The 16,929-nt window shown below is 38.5% G+C and overlaps 1 protein-coding gene across 10 annotated transcripts in view; it reads right to left on the bottom strand.

Moving 5' to 3' along the window:
- The window catches only part of ADCYAP1R1 (ADCYAP receptor type I), a 142,183-nt gene that overhangs the window by 70,595 nt on the left and 54,659 nt on the right, over window positions 1-16,929 (bottom strand). For all 10 annotated transcript variants that reach the window (XM_042801754.1, XM_042801755.1, XM_033002872.2 and 7 more), the window contains one exon: window positions 10,506-10,611. In XM_042801754.1, coding sequence (XP_042657688.1) covers window positions 10,506-10,611 — 106 coding nt within the window. The remainder of the gene's footprint in view (window positions 1-10,505; window positions 10,612-16,929) is intronic.

The raw sequence follows: 16,929 nt of genomic DNA, 5'->3' as shown, positions 1-16,929 counted from the left end.
AATCACCTTTTTATTCTTTTTTCTTTTTTTTTTTTTTTTGCTATGGAGGAGCCTATATGTCCACTTTAAGCAAGCATTCTGCTCTCAGACAGCTAACATGAGATTAATTTCACTTTTAGACTTCTGCGTGGTATTGCTAAAGTATTCCTGCATCACAGAATAACCTATTTCTTTGATGAAATTCATATTAGAAAATCAAGTCTCAAGGTGGGATGCATAACAACAACACAGGCCAAGCTAATTTTTTTCTAGCATAGCATGCAAAATTATTTTCTCTAGAATGAAATACTTCAGCACATTAAGCTTTATGACCCCCCAAAACAAAACATGTGAGAAGAGTTCTTTGCTTCTTTTCTTCTACAGAAGGCTGGAAAACTGCATTAAATTGAGAGATCTTTTCCTTTTTTATTTCCCGTTCCTTCTGTTTCACAGTAGGAATTTGGGGAAGGAATTGCACATTTTCTTTTCCTCCCTTCTGTCAGGAGCAAATTACTATGCACATTCTGAGTCAGCAGTGCTGTCTAGCAGCTCATGCACAAGGCCAAGGATCTCCCTTCCCCCACCCCTATCCTCCCTTGCCCAGAAGCTAACAAAAAAATGCAATCAATATTGGACAGGCAGTTCCTGGTGCCTTGTTCTTCCAGTGATGGAAGAGGCCATGAAGTTCAGAGATAATGTAGGGCTGTTTCCACTTTCTAAATCTATTCAGCATCTTGCAGAGCAGATCAAGATGTGATCCACCGTAATTTCCAACAAAAGAAAGAACATAGCTTAAGCGTCTAATGAAGTAGAAATATGAAGAACTTTGCAGAAAAAAATAGGGTTTAGTAAAGGCTCAGGGAGTTGATATTTAAGGTATTATAATACACATAGGTTACTTTGCACTTCTGCTTTTGAAGGTAAGTGAAACTGAATTATCTCATTTTTGCCATGATGAGAGGACTACATACAGATATTTTTCTACTGCTTAGCAGACAGAGTATTTAATAACATTATAGTACTGTAACTTGCTCATATGTCTGAAGATGATTTAACTTACTGTTCTTCAGTTTTATTTTGCTGAGGAAAAATCAATATGCAAAACCTGTCAGGATTCCAAATTATTACACTTATTCAATTGCATGTATTATTGAGTAGGCAGTATCCTGTAATGAAATCCTTGGCTTAAGTTTGTAAGGTATATTAAGAAGTAGTGGATATACCCCAGAATAATCTGAAACAAGAAATTACATTTTACGGTTGGACAATTTTAGTCACTGGACACCTATGTGAGAATATCAGTGCTTGGTGAAGCCTCATAAGAAAAAAACATTTCATGGTAAAGAACAGACTAAGAAGACTTTCTTGACTATTTGGTCTAACAACACTTAGTCCATGACTAGAGCTTTCCAAGTGATCCTACAATACACACAGATATCAAAAAGAATGATTTTAAATACACAAAATCTGCTATGTCAGAATGTTCCTCCAGAAGCCCACACACTAATGAGAAGGAAATGATTCTTAAGAGCATACCTTAAGTTTGTTCTAACTCCTTCTTCCCATCACATTTATTGTTCTCCCACTAATGGTCTAAGTACAGGCAAACATTCCCATTAACAAGGTAATCAGTAACTGGAAAATGTGATTTCCAGACTGGGATTCAACTGAGCAGCTGCCAACATCTACATTTGAATAGCCCTCAAAGTTTCTGTAAGAATAGATAGAAATAGGCAATCCTAGAGAACAGCGTCTCTCATCTGAAAGTAGACATTTGAAATAGGTCTGATGAGTCATTCCTTCAAAAAGCCAACTTTTGTCATTGACTGTGAAGGCAGCTTTGGGTCAATAGCCAAGATAAAAAAACCTATGGCATGGAAATCTCAAGTTCCATGAGAAGAACTCCATGCTGTCTCACTGCAAAAAAACCCCACTGATATTTTTCTGATCTTCATATCAAGGTACAGAAGAATAAGCAAGGAAGTTCAAACAATACCACCTTCACAGCAGGCTCACAAAAGTCCCATTATATCCCAGAAAATAATGTCCAACTAGTTCGCTTGCTGGGCTGTGCCACTGCTAAGCCTGTTAAATCTACCTCTAATGAGAGACCAAATGAAGAATTGAATAGAAACAAGGCAGAAACAGCATGACACTGCTTGATGGCTGTCATTGTCACTTCATGCCAATGACAGACTGGGTGATCACGGTCCCCACAGGTGAGTAAAAGGGGAAGTCTGGTCATGCTTCTCTGCAGCAGGTCCCAGGCTGGAGCATTGCTTCCCACATGCTTCTCTTGGAAAAGCTTTGTGTGTTCCACAAGTGCATAACCCTGTGAGCTGATGAAAAAACAGTGTCACACACTGTGCCTCTGTGTCTCTATTCCCTTTTGTGCTTCTTTCCAACACAGAGCCACAAGAAGGAACAAGGATCCGGATTGTCATTACCAGCAACAGGAAACTTCATTACATAAGGGGAGCTACTGTGGGTTGGAATAGGAATTGACAGGTATATTACAGATCCGTCATCATACCAGGGTGATAGAACACTCTTGACACAGCCAAGAATCCTAGTTCCAGTCTGTATGGTTAGATTATATTATATTCCCTAGCCACACTTTATGAATTCATTAGCAACAGAAGCCCAAACCTAAGAAATTATAGAAAGGATCAACATTTGCATCTATTAACATTTAGCATATGTAGCAGTATCTTCTACATCCGTCTAGGCTTTTAAAAGCTCAAGCAGAGATCATAAATTGTTGATGTACTGTCTTTTCCTTGCCTTTGGGTAATTTGACCAATACAACCAAATTCTGTGGATGCATGTGTACAGTTATCCTGTAGTTTCTTTGTTAAAAACAATCAAATATGTCTGTTAGCCAGTGTTCAGAATACTTCACTTCAGTAATGCTTTTTTTTTTTTTTTTTTTTTCCTCTCTATGATCAGTGCAAAAATATAGGCATTTTTTCATAAGTTGATGAACATCCTTCACCAAACAAACTTTCCTTCATTTTTTTAGAGGACTCTCTTAGGAAACACGACTGGTTTTCTGGAAATGCCTATTTCTTTCCATCAAGATTTGTAGAATCATAGAACCATAGAATGGTTTGGGTTGGAAGGGACCTTTAAAAAACATATAATCTGACTCCCCTGCAATAAGCAGGGACATCTTCAACTAGATGAGGTTGTTCAGAGCCCCATCCAACCTGACCCTGAACGTTTGCAGGGATGGGCCATCTACCATCTCTCTGGGCAACCAGTTCCTGTGTTTCACCACTCCAAGTCAGTGAGTCCTATAGCTCTTTAGGTTCAGATTAAGAAACCTAAATATAGATGTTTGCATGCAAACCGAGGTGGGCTTTGGCTGACTCAGTGCATATCACTAGGGCCACCAGAGCTGTTAGCTGACCTTCTCCTTCTATTCCAATATTGTTACTGACATAAGTCTCTACCATTTCCTCCAGCACCATGCGGGTGTCTCAGACACCCAAAGCATCTCAAATGGCACTGGATATCTCTCTATATATAATAAAAACCCTTCTCCAGTGTCTCAGTTTCCACTACAGTCCATGAACTCAATGTATTTACTGAAGATGGGAAAGTAATTCCAGTGATAAAATGAAGTTGTCTATGGTTAATGATCATCTGTTTTTCATCACTGATTATTGAGGAAACCTGGGTGACTTAGACTGAACATTACATTTTTAGGTAACTACATTAGGTATTTCCAGTGTAAGAATTTAATTTACTTTCACAAAGATATGTTTTTAGTGCAATTTGAGATGTTTCAGGGGATCAAGTTGATAGTCCAGATAGACACAGATCTTCTGGAGGCCCCGTGTCAGAATGTCTTGATACCCTAAAAATATACAGACACTTGCTGTTTATGTGCACCTGTATCTGGTCCTAAAATTCTCCAAAGTAATTCCCTAATTATTTTCCTTTAGGAACTTATTGGACAATAGAATGCAATGTACAGATAAAGTCCAGGGTTCATTTAGGATTCCTCTGAAATTTAGTCACTGCCAGTGCAGAGAAATTCAAAGTCAATCAGTGCTGTCCTAATCCTTGTTCCATTACAAGAAATAAAGATAGTAGAAACCAGTCAACTGTGCCATTGATTCCAGCAAGAATTGAATTCACTCTCACTGCTGTGTTTTTGTCAGCAAGACTAACAATCTAAAGAAGCAATAAAGACTTACTTTTGTCAGAAAATACAGCAGACAGCCACAGAATATGCCATGGGAATAGGAACAAAACAACATTTTTCACAGAATTATCTTTTAAAAGAATAGCCCGTTGTCTGACACTTGACTCACTCATTTTTACAGAAATAGAATATGTTTTTAGGACATTTATGAAAACACAGTTTGCATGCAAAGAAACACTTTCATTCAGCACTGAAATGTATCTGCTTCTGCAGAAGACTGCAGCAGCTGCCTGATGGGCTAGAGCACAAGCACACGGTTTAGAAGGAGCTAAAGAGTTCTCATGAAAATCATACAAAAATCACAGATGGTCACTCAGTTATAATTCAGATGACATGTTAATAGTCTTTTGGGGATTTTTTCCTGCCACAGTACTACAGACATTAAAAAGTTAAATGACTGTAACATGTCACATCTTCCAGCTGTTCATGGCTCTGAAGATATTGACAGATCACAGTGAAACAAGAAAGACAATCACTCATTTCATTGCATAAATTTTACTGCTATTCATTGCTAATTTTTTAACTGCAGTGACCTGGTATATCATGCTTGCAATTGCATGTAATGCTTACAATTGCAGCTTGGGGCAACATGAAATAAAACCATCCCCCTGCCCCACAGGTAAAATCCATTGTAAATGCATCTACTATACATTTGAAAATGGTAATTTATAAACAAAACGGAACAAAACCAAAAAGCAAGTAAATCAGTATAAAGGGCAAACCTTCACTCCCTGATAGCTTCTGCATATACTATAAAGAATCTACCCCTGTTTACTCTAGGTCAGCTTCTCATTGCACATCCTGTATGTCATGTAGGGAAGGTAAGAATGGGGTTCTTGATACTATCTAACTCTGGACAAAAAAAGAGAGGTGGTGTGGTTTAATGAACTATCTGTCACCATAGAAACAAGGAACTCGCAAGTGGAACTGTGTAAATAATTGATATTGTGTTTCAATGGTTAAACAGAAAAAAAGGTAAGAAAAACCTATTCTGTTCAATTAAGTGAGACTTTTTCCTTTTTGGCTGACATGAAATACAGAGTTGGACAGGCAGATAGGAAATTTTATCTTTAGCTTTTTATTTTTATTTATAACATTTATTTATTTTTTAGCCCTAATTAAATTTAAGTAGCAATACTTCTGAAACAATTTTCTGTCATGAAGTATCAACACATTTTTATTTTCCAAATTTGTTAATGTTCATTATTTTTTGGCCTAACTTATTCAAAAATTTAACGTGAGCCTGCATTTTTCAATTATTAAACTTCCTGCAGGAAAATACTTTTATTCAGTCCTGCTCCCAAGAACTAATCTTATCTGAGTCAGTATCTTACCCAGTTGCCTGCGCAAATTCCATTCTATTTTTTATTTTCTTTTGACTTATGTTCCTCAGTTATTAAAGAAGGACTTCCTGGCAATTCTGGAGATTACAGAAGTAATAGCTTTGAAAGAACCAGGTAGGAATTATTACAATGAATATACTATGGGATGGGAATAGTAGCTCATACACACAATTTGCAGTTAATGGTGTTTTCAGAGATGTAGATGTTAAATTCCAGTACTTTTCCCTCCCTTCATATCCCATCTAAATGGAAGTTCAGCAAATGCTGAGAAGATGACTAAACTTAAATTTATTAACAAGGCTTGTAAAGGAGGCAGTCCTCATTTAAGCCACCAAAACGCTGCTGAATATGTTGGCAGAATGTATTCATGCTGCCAGGGAGATTATAGAAATTTCTGTTCCATTACAGCAATTTTTGCATTTTTTCTCTGAATCATGTTAACTGACTGTTCCCAAGTCCCAGACCAAGCCAGACAATGTGGAAGGCCCTTGTAGTCTCAACTAGGTGAGATACAAGCCCACCAAGAAGCAGAAGATGGATGTGAGATTCTCTTTGTCAGTGCAGGTTTGTGGCAAGTGTGAATATGCAGACTACTGAACACCTGCCTGCCTACATATCAAAGCATCAAGATTTTTTCAGGGAATCCAGACCTCTAGCACGACCTAGTTAATATAACGGAGCCAGATGCTAAAGGTAGGATTTATCTGATAAAATGTAGACATCTACACTGCAGAAATTTATAACTGAGATGCTCACCCTTACTTCCATATATCTGTAGAAAAAAAAGGCATCATCTAATATACTTTGAGAAGTAAATGTATTATGTCTCAGGCTGTGCTTATTAGATATCCAGAGCTACAAAATGAGCAAGGTGATTTGCTCATTTGTAGTGTAGATGCATTTGCAGTTATCAACATTTAATTAGATGAATCCCATGCTAAGTGTACATGACCAAGAAAACTGTCATTAAGCATCTGAGTAACTCCTGTGCAGTTCTTTCTTAGTCCCGGAGTTGGGAACAGGTCAGCAGAGCCTGAATAGGAAAAAATAGAATTAAAAAAGGGTACGTGTGGATCAGTAGTAAGCTTTGTCCATTCTTATCTGGCAGAAACTCCCTGGAGGACTGCTGACAGCTAGAAGAGGGTCCACCAGGAACTAGAGCCACTCTACACTAGAACATGGACAAAAACTCAACCAAGGGAGACTGGAAACACTGATGCAAGAAATAGCCTGGCTCCACTGCCTGGAGAAGTTGAGAATGACGTAAACATTCCACTCCTTCCTTTTCTGCCTTTGGCTTTCATAATTTCCCTTTGTAACTTTAATTCCCTCTCCAGAGTGAAGGAGTCAGATTTCAGGACCTGCTGAGCTTTTGTTTTCTTCAAATTCTCATTTTCATTCAGGTTGTAGGTGATGGCTGAATGGGGATGGACACACAGGGTCAACACATACCCCTCATTTCTTTTCATATAAAAGCTCCTAAAGAATTTAAAGCATATAAGAGGAAGAAGCCATCATAAAAATAATGGGAAAAAAAACAAACAAACAAACTAAAACCAAACAAACAAAAAATCTCAAGGCAATCATCTCTGGAGCATTATAGGCGTTACACAATAGCAGAAGGAGAAAAAACACTGCTGTGAAGAATAAAACAGTAATGAGCATAACATCTGATCATGAGAGGTAGAGCGGGAGGGAAAGGGGAAAACATGATAGCCCTGACAAGTCAGGGCTGGATGCTTCCCATAATACAATGCCATCCTTGCTCTTGAAGACCTGAGGTTGCAGTTGCAGCATCAACATTGTGCTCATGTTGGACCTCACCCAGAGGAGCTCTGGGGAACCATTTAACTTATGTCTGTGTTCACAAATGTTGAACATAACGAGTCAAAACGAAGGCAGGAGAGCTGAATTATTGCAAAATGTAGGAAACCATAACATGTTCTTCTTCTTTTGACTTCAAAGTGCATTGCTTTCCATGCTGTACTTTTGGGCAGGAGAAATATCAGTGCAGAAGACAAGGTCTTTTAACAGGAGCTTGGAACTGACTATTACCATTATTAGTTTTTGCACCATGTGGTCACTTTGGAGTAGGAATCATGACCTGTAACGCTATTCTTCTAGATACTGTAGAAATACAGATCACAAGGACTGTTCATGTCCCACATTCAGGTTTTATATGTGATCATATGACTTTGTGTCACCTGAAACAGAAGAATGTGGAGCTACCTTTTTTACAGAGATAACTGTAGTTCAGCTGATTTGGTGGATTTTTTTTCAAGACACAGTAACTTGAACATGTGCCTGAGTCTCTACAGACTCCCTAAAATCTCATAATCCCATTTCATTCCCTGCATCCCCTCTGAAGATAAATAAACCCTCAGAAAATATATATATTGAGTCTTTCCATGGAAATTTGCATGCAGAAGTAGTCAAAAGGGGGAAGAAGCAGAAGCAGTTTTGTTCTTCTCTTTACTATTGAATAAACAGAAGTTTATGTACCAGCCAGGAGGGATTTCTTCCTTCTTTCAGCTGTTTCTGACAAGCAAGGGAGTTATTTCCTATGCTTCTCTTTCTTTGAAGGAAACAAGCTAATAATATATTTCTCTACTACCTGCCATCATTAGGAAGTCTTACTGCTATGGATGAATAACAAAAAACAAATGTTGGGCAATATTCACTTCTCCCAAGTGAAAAATGGTTTGTCTGCAGCAGGTGAAAATTGAGAGGAATCAACGCAATGCACGTATGACTGCTTAATTTATGGGAAGTTATTTTCAGGGAGTTTCATAATGAAACTTCTCCAAACAATGCTTGATAATTTAACCTCAAATCCAGGTTCGTCTGTGGTGAACAGTGCTTCATTCCTGCAATAGACCAGGAGCAAAAATGGTTTTGGAGTAAACAGATACTGTGGTATTTTCCCAAATACTGTGGAATGTGAATCCATCATGAAATATACAGCTCTTGTTAACAGGGAACAAGGTGTCATTCAAAACAGAGTAAGTAGTATCTCAATGACTTGAGAAAATGGTAAGAAGGTGGTAGAGCTCTGTTGATGTTCCATCCTTTAACTATGGAGATAAGGCTTTGTTAAGAATGAGGGTGGCAGGATCTGGCTTGAAATAAGTATCATGTAATGAAATGTGAGCCAGGAAAGTCAGGACTTAAAAAGGATAGGTTGGAATGCTATAGTCCCAGAGGCAAAATTAAATATATGTAAAATATGTCTACAATAATTTAAAAAAAAAAGTAGAGGGAAAGACTGATGGAATTAAATGGTTTTCAACCAAGAAATATACCAGAATTCTTCACTGGAAAATCAATGTTGGGGGGATGTGGCTTCTTTACCCAAAGCCACATAAGCTGTGGAACTTGTTGCCACAGGATGTGGTAAACAACTGAAAGATGCACAATGAGCCTGGGAAAATCTTCTTCATGGTGATTCAGTCCAAAAAACATTGGGAGAACAGAATAAAGAGCAGCTGGATTCTGCTTCTGAGCTAGTACTTGAAAGGATTCAGTCCCTTCCTGCCTGAGTGGGTGATACATTTTAATCACATTGAGATGCAAAAGCCTTTCCAATGGCTCTGGACCTCCTCTATATTTGAGCTGTGCTCTGAATTTGGAACAAGCAGAGGGGAGGAGTTCAGTCTGAATACTCCTCAACTACCAGGGTTATTTTGGATTTGAGTGCTAAAGAACAAACTAGCTGGTGAAATGGTCTCTTTTAACCTGGGAAAATCTATGAATTCTTGAATACAAATAATAGTCATTGCATAATCATAAGAAGTAGTGCTTATGTCCAGCTTCTGACATCATTCTGGGGTAGGGGAAGAGTTTTTTTTTTTTTTTTTTTTTTCTTTCTGTCCTTGCTTATGGCACTTCTGGACCAGGGAATAAGTGGGAAGCTCTTCTGTAATGCACAAAGAGGGTGTCAAAAACACATCCCTGGGGCTGAAATGAACTGCCTGAAGTACATGCATTCCTCAATTTCACCAAACCACATAGTTCATTTGCCCAAAGCTGGGAAGCAGAACAAAAATGAGGTTGTGTATGAGATGAGTGGCAGCTCTGATGGAAATGCTCCTAGCAGCTAAAATGCAGGAATGGCTTGCTTCAGAGGACACTCTAGTAACACAGATATCTGCATCCTGCCCTCCCTTGCTTCTGAGCTACAATATGTGGCTAGGAAAAGGGGAAAGAAATCTCCCCTCTTTTATCACACACAGAGTATGTTCTATCTGCTTTTCTCTGCAGTTTTACCAATTCTAGTCACAGTAGACGCAGTTTGGACAAGACTCAGAAAATAGACCCTGATTTCCAATTAGGTTCTTTGTCATTCTTTGCCCTTCTCTCACTGGTACTGGCCATAGACAGCTCCTGCTGCAGTCTGTGGGAAATGAGACAGGATATTAAACTATTAATTTCTTCTTTGTTTGCTGCCTCAGTTTCTTATCTCACCAATAGCACAAGTATTCTTCATCAAGATTATGGTCATCACAATTTTAATCCCTGAAAAGGTCTTCAGATCATGTAAGAGAGAAGCACATCAGCTGTTACAGAACAAACCAACGATGTACTTCGTCTCATGTCCAGTCCCCAACAGCTGTTGCCACCCGCACCAGCAAAAGACATAAACACTATCAAGGCCTTTCCACGCATACTGTTTTGTGTGTGAGGGGTGTTTCTTGTTTTTAGATTAATGTTGTAGATATATATCACTGCATCACCTAAAGTACATAAGCAAATTCCTGACCTCTGATAATAACCAGCATTTGTTCTGGCACAGCCCCATTGATTGATTTTTTGTCCTTATAATATTTCTCTAAGCTCATTCAGTTACAGTGACTACACCTCTTACTGTAAGATGTTTGCATTGACATTGCTGAAAACCCCTGGAGACATGACAGAAAATTTTTAGAAACCATCAGTTCAATGTACATGGTCTATCCCAAGTTAAAGCTCACCTGGAGAAGAGTCATTGAGAGGGTTCAAGGCAGCTGCCCTCCGTATCTTCTCCAGACAAGTTTCTTGCTCCTTTTTAATGATGCAGTTGGAATGGGTTGCTGTAACCTGAAATGTGGGGCAAAAATGTGGAGAAAGAACAATTACAAATTTAAAATAGCTAGTGCGTTTATGATGAAACTTCAGTAAGTTTTGAGGTCTCATTTCAAAAAAGAAAAAAAAAAATAAAAACATCCCTAGAAGATGAGAGAAAACAGCAACAAATGTCTTTTTTTTTCTTTTCTTTTTTTTTTTTTCCCCTCCCAGAATTCTTAAGGCTACTCTATGGAATTATAGTGCCCATAAATTCTTTGAGGTTTTATGTTGCTCTTCCTGTCAAAGTATAATTTCTAATATGTTTGCTTTATTTTATTCCTTCCTCATAAGGCTGAAGCAAAGGTACCTCAAGAATCAAGAATCAATTGAAGTTCAGTTTGATCTTCCACTGGTTTCTTATGAGTCTTGCACAATCCATTAACCTCACTCAGGACTCAAAACTAAATTAAAAGCTCTTTCTCTCAGTCTTTCACCACTGTCCATTCCTTAATGTTTCATTTTTCCTTTATTTCTAGTGAATACAAGGCAACTTTTTTTCCAAAAGAGAATGTAATGCCAATTAAACCAAGATGACTTGATCCAAATCTTTTCTTTCTCCTCTTTTTTTTTTTTTTTTCCCCCCTATCTTTAAGGCTATAAGGCAGCCCACTAAGAAAAAGGATCTTTGCTTAAAAGAGGAAGATTGCAGCCAACAGAATATAGGCAATCCCAAAGCAGCAACAAAATAAGATTGTGACCCATTCCCAGAAATCAATACAAGATTTCATTCATATTGCAGACAGTGGCCAGAGGATACTAATTCAAGGGCAATACAATCTCAGGTTTCATTAAATCATTTTATAGGGGGTACTGCTAAAGTTCAAATCACACTCTGTGGAAAGAACCATGAAAATCACTGCACTGATTGAAGGTGGGACAGGTCACCCTGATTCACTGAAGCAATTTTGTTGTTTCATATTTCCCATCTCATTTCCTTCACCCGTGATGATGAAGAACTACAGAGGAAGTAGAGTGTACCTTTCACGGGGTCTGGTTTCCCTTACAAGCTAAGTAGAAAGAAGCAAACAGGAAAAGCAACACCAGAATTCAATCTACGTCAGTTTATTTTGGGGCCCCATCTGCACAGTGCGACTCTACTTCTCTCACATCCTAACAGAGGGAATGGAGCGAACAGTTTGGGTCATTAATGCATTGTACTGCCACCACACACTCAATACACACTTACAGTAAATCCCAAGGCACACGTAATCCTATCTTGGTGGTGCTTGTCTTGTGCTTTTGAGTGTGCTAGGAGTCATGGAGCCATTTGCACACTTTTGACCTTGTAACTGTTCCAAGACGCCACCCCTATTTCAAACACAGGCAGTTTCTAATGAACCTCTGCTGGAAAGCTCTATTCCCCATTTGTAGAAGCTGATAATGCTACACCGTTTCATCTCCAAGATCCCAATAATAAATTTCAGCCATTTTCCTCTTGGAATACACCAGGCATAACAATATGAGATTTGATTATCTTCAGAAAAAAAACTCTGTTCTGTTCTAAGGGCCTGGAAAATATACTTTGTCACAGATGTCTAGGATCTCCCAAGAACATAAGGGCTTTTGCTACATCATTCCTTAAACCTCACCAAAGATTGGGAAAGTCATTGGCTGACATTCACATTCTTAGGATATCTTTTAAAAAAGTAAGAGATAAATAGTAAGTAAATCAGGATTCTGCTGATAATACTGGTTCACTCCCCACAGTTGCCCTGGTCTGAAAGGAACATCCAGGAGTTGTCTCAGTACATGAACGCGGCAATTTCTATGCAACCCTATACAACATGTACAGATTAGAATCTCTTTTCAGCTTGATATTGTGGATGTTAAATGTTACAGGAGTTGAAAACATAGAGATATATGTATGTTTTTATGTAAAGTCCATCAGAGGATACTAAACACTGAGAAACCTACTATGCCCAGATTCTGATGTCCTGTGGGGTAATCATAGACCTTTTATGAAGAAGGTTTAGATTCAATCTATAGTGAAATGACAAAAGAGTGTGGTTTATCCTTCCTATTTTGTGGTGTCTTTGGTAGAAGTAAATCAAAGCCAGGTCTTGATTGTTTATAAAGGAAGCCTGATGTTAAAAGCTCAGATTTTATTTTTTTCCTTGCAGACAGGCACATCTAGTCAGATGTATCTGACTAAACTGACTAAATTTAGTCAATTGTTCTGAGTAAGTCTGGCTCAGGAGGTATTTGAAATACAGACTGCTGGGCAGAGAGAACACTAGAGTGATGTACTTAATCTGTCCCTGCAGCCTTCCTTAAGCTTTCATTATTGGCAGAATATTTTGATGTGACTTCCAATAACTATCTATATGCCATTTTATAGCATTCTTCAGCAACAGATTAAACACACAAAAAACAAAATATATATTGGGGAACACAGACATTGAGACAGAAAGCGAAGAAAGGGAGGAAATGTTAACCTCAGTGCCAGTGAGAATAGAAGCTGCCTTCCATCTCCGCTAATAATCAGTGCCATGTCTGAGAAAATAAAAGCAGATTTCAATTGTTAAAAACAAAAGGTTTCTCTGTTGAATGAAGAGATTCTTTAATGTTATGTTTTCCTGAAAGGATCCACGTTTCATGTTTCTTCATTAACTATGTAGAGTCTTTAATCTGTCGAGTCAGTCTTCAACAAGTAAACGGCAGAGCACAATTCAAATGGCAGTGTAAGCTTGAACTTCACGGCCTCCTGATTTCATTTCTTTTGCCTCAAGGACATTTGCAATTTCCTGAGTTCAGTAAAGATAGTCTGGTTAGAGTTTCCCAGAAGATATCACTGATACGTGCAGTTTGACACATACAAGAAAAATCAAGAAACAAGTCGATAGTGCATGAAATTCACTCTTTTTAAAAAATTATTGCTCTCAGTGGAGTTAAGGAGTTTGACTCACACCAGTTTTGAAAAGACATATATTTGCATAAATACAAATACAGTAAATACAATCAATATTTCTTTAGTCCTGAGAGAACACAAAAAGACAAAAGCAGCTAGCTATGCCACTACAGATGTACAATTAAGTTTTTATTTTTCTTCATTTGTTTTTAATAAAGTGGCCAGCACAAAAAGAAACTGGCATGTGCTGTATGGAACTTGTAGTACTTAACTCTTCATTGTTCCCTTGACATTATGGTAATACTAATAACAATCATGCTATTATGTTACAACTTAGATATATTCTCTTACACATATTCTCAAGGTGCTGTTTTATTGTGAACTGTTCCATTAAGAAGCCATTGTTAGTTCATAAACCTGAGCTGAGAACCAGGTGAACACATCTATGCTTTCAGACCTGCCCTAGATATATATATAAATCAGATCAGCAAATTTTAGAGTCACCCGTTTAAGCAAGGCATTGCTCAAATACACGGATGCTCCAGGGAAGGAACCACACGGGAGGAACTGGGCAGATCAGAAGAGTACCATACCCTTCCTTGCTCATCCCTGTTCTTACCAAGCAATGATTCAACTGGTCAAACCAGGGCCAAGACTTGCAAAACGTTGTGTTAAAAATAGAGGTGTTTGGGAAGGAGCTCTGATTATCTGGATTTTTTCAGAACTGATTTACATTGTTACTGGTACCCACAACACTGGTTTGGCAGTGGAACAAATTGTTGTCTCCAGGAAGGCCTTACATTGTTACTTGATTGCGTTTTTGTCTGCCTGTGTAAATGGCACCCAAACTACTGTAATTTCAAAACACTTCAGACTAAGTAAAAGGGTAAAGCGATTAGTAACTTATTCAAACCAAGGCACAATTGTGCAATCTTCAGCATAGTTCTGGCACCATGCTTTAAGCAAATTGTGCAGAAAAAGCCCCCACAAACAGAGAACACTGACAAAAAAAAAGGCACTGATCCCTTTCAAAGTAGCTTACATGAATTTAAGATATAGTTACCTTTTAACACTGATGACTCCTGGAGAGATGCATGTCTCACTGCAGATTAGAAAATAGCAACAGAATAATCAACAGTTCCCTCCACTCAGTGGATACCTTCTGAAGTGGTAACTCTGGACAAAAGATGTGTTATACAACATGGGGGTAAACCTATTTTTGAGTTTACCTTAACTGGCCTTTTATCTTGGAGATCAGTTGAAAAACCTCTTTTTGAGCACAGTGAGGCATTCTCAGTATATCTAATGACTTCAACAGGAACTGACATCTTGAGTTAAAAGTATATATATTTTTTTCCTATCTCTAATAGCAGGCAACACCAAGTGATGTTTCTTGAAGCCTTGTACTGGCAGGATGCAACCACTCATTGGAAAAGTATTTCAAAATCTTGCTAGATATAATGTGTTTGAGATGAAACTAAAGGTTCAATAGCCCTTTCTGATTGCTGACTTTATTAAGGAAAATGGCTTTCTCCAATTGTTCCTGAGACTTTCTCCTCCAAAGATAAAACTCTAGATGCACAACTCCAAATAACACATTACATGTCTTTCTCCTTCATTCCTCTGGGGTCAACCTAGAACCAAAAAGCTGACAGTCTTCTGCCGACATTGCAGTTCCCACCTATTTTCAAAAATATTCAAGAGAAATGGGATTTAAGTGTCCAAATGAGGGTCTACCCCCTTACAAATCTGACTGAAAATTCATGTGAATAGTCTCACCCTTCTGAGATCTTTTAGTATGGAGCAAAAGTGCATTGTGTGGCCTCACTGTAAGACATTAGTGGCATAGGCCTTGCAGACATCACCGACAATTGCTTCCAAGACATTGTCCAATTCTTGACACAGCCTGTGGCACAGCAGTCCTTGAACATGGGAGACCCAATGGCAATAGAACAACCCAGTGTCGATCCAATCTTTAGTCAAACCTCCATAAGTGACTGCCTCAGCAAACACAATTCACTGAACAGGGGTTGAATTTAAGTAATGCATATGTAAATTTGTGGAATTTGTTACTGGAAAAGGAGGCTAAATAATGAGAGTATTTTTTCCTCTGGGCTCTGTGGTCAGAATGCTCAAGCCTCAGGTAACTACTTTGTGCAGATTCGACACAACTGTTCAGGTTGATTAAGTAGAAATGGCTAGATTAGATGTTGGAGGGTAGGATCTATCTTTTTTAACACATTGTGTCTGGCTGAGAAATGGAGATGTATATTTACAGAAATCTGGGATATGGTGATCAGATTCAGCTGAACACCTGCAATGAGAGAACTGAAAGAGGAACTCTAATTTCTGACCAGTCTGGGACATCTAATCTGAGAAACATCTGATCCTGCGTAAACTTGTAAGTGACAATGATTTACTTGTCCAGCTCCCAGATTTTCTGTTAAATCAATCCCCTGTCTTGACAAAAAGACTGGTCTACTCTGAAGCCTAAAAGTTCCCACTGAAACTCTGAATAGGGGTTTACATTGCTTCCAGATGATCCCTAAGAAGGTTCCTGACCATTGTCCTTAGAGTTGGCTTTTCTGAGAGCAATACCAACAAACAGAAAGGTTTGTTCCCCTGTCTTCTTGTTTCTAGAGGATTTTTAGGAAAGGCACAACTTTTCTTCACTCTTCAGGCAGAAGTGGTAACACAGTAATGTCCCCTGTTTAAAGTAGCCCTGGGAAGCTGTATCAGGTGTCAGGGCAACTCAAAACCAGTAGGATATAAAAGATAGCCTAAAGCTGTATGAACCCTTTTTTCCCTGGTCTACAGGTTTAATATTTAAAGCTTTGGACCTTCATACACCTTTGCCTTCATCCAGACAGCCTTGTCTCTGGTGGCTGTGAGACCATGAGAACTATATATAACATATGTCTTCAAGACAAAATCATGGAATCAGAGGATAATTCAGGTTGGAAGGGACCTCCAGAAGATTTCAGCTCAACCTGCCCCACAATGCAGGGTCAGTAATGGGATCAGACTAGATTTCTCAGGGCTTTTTCTATCTGGGTTTTGGAAAACACTAAGAATGGAGACTGCGCAACCTCTGTGCAACTTACTCCAATGCTCACTTATCCTCAGTGTAAAAAAGCCTCTCTTTAGTATGAACATCCATTGTTTCAACTTCTGCCCACAGTCTATTTTAATCCTGCCATGCACCATGATGAAAAGTCTGGCTCCTTCTTAATGAACTCATAGATACTGCAAGGCTGCTATTAGGTTACCCCAAAAGCTTCTCTCCTTCCACCATGTAAACAAGCCCATTTTCCTCATCCTCTCCTCACAGACCATCTAGGTGTCCCTCCTCTGAACACACTACAGTTGATTTATATCTTCAATACACTGAGGAGCCTAAAACTGGTATAATATTCTAGAAGTGGTCCAGCAAGTGTTGAGCA

Source organism: Tyto alba, unplaced genomic scaffold (genome assembly GCF_018691265.1).
Source record: "Tyto alba isolate M040663 unplaced genomic scaffold, T.alba_DEE_v4.0 Super-Scaffold_38, whole genome shotgun sequence".
Lineage (NCBI taxonomy): Eukaryota > Metazoa > Chordata > Aves > Strigiformes > Tytonidae > Tyto > Tyto alba.
Note: the sequence above shows the minus strand (reverse complement) of the source record. Positions and strands in the feature narration are given on the sequence as shown.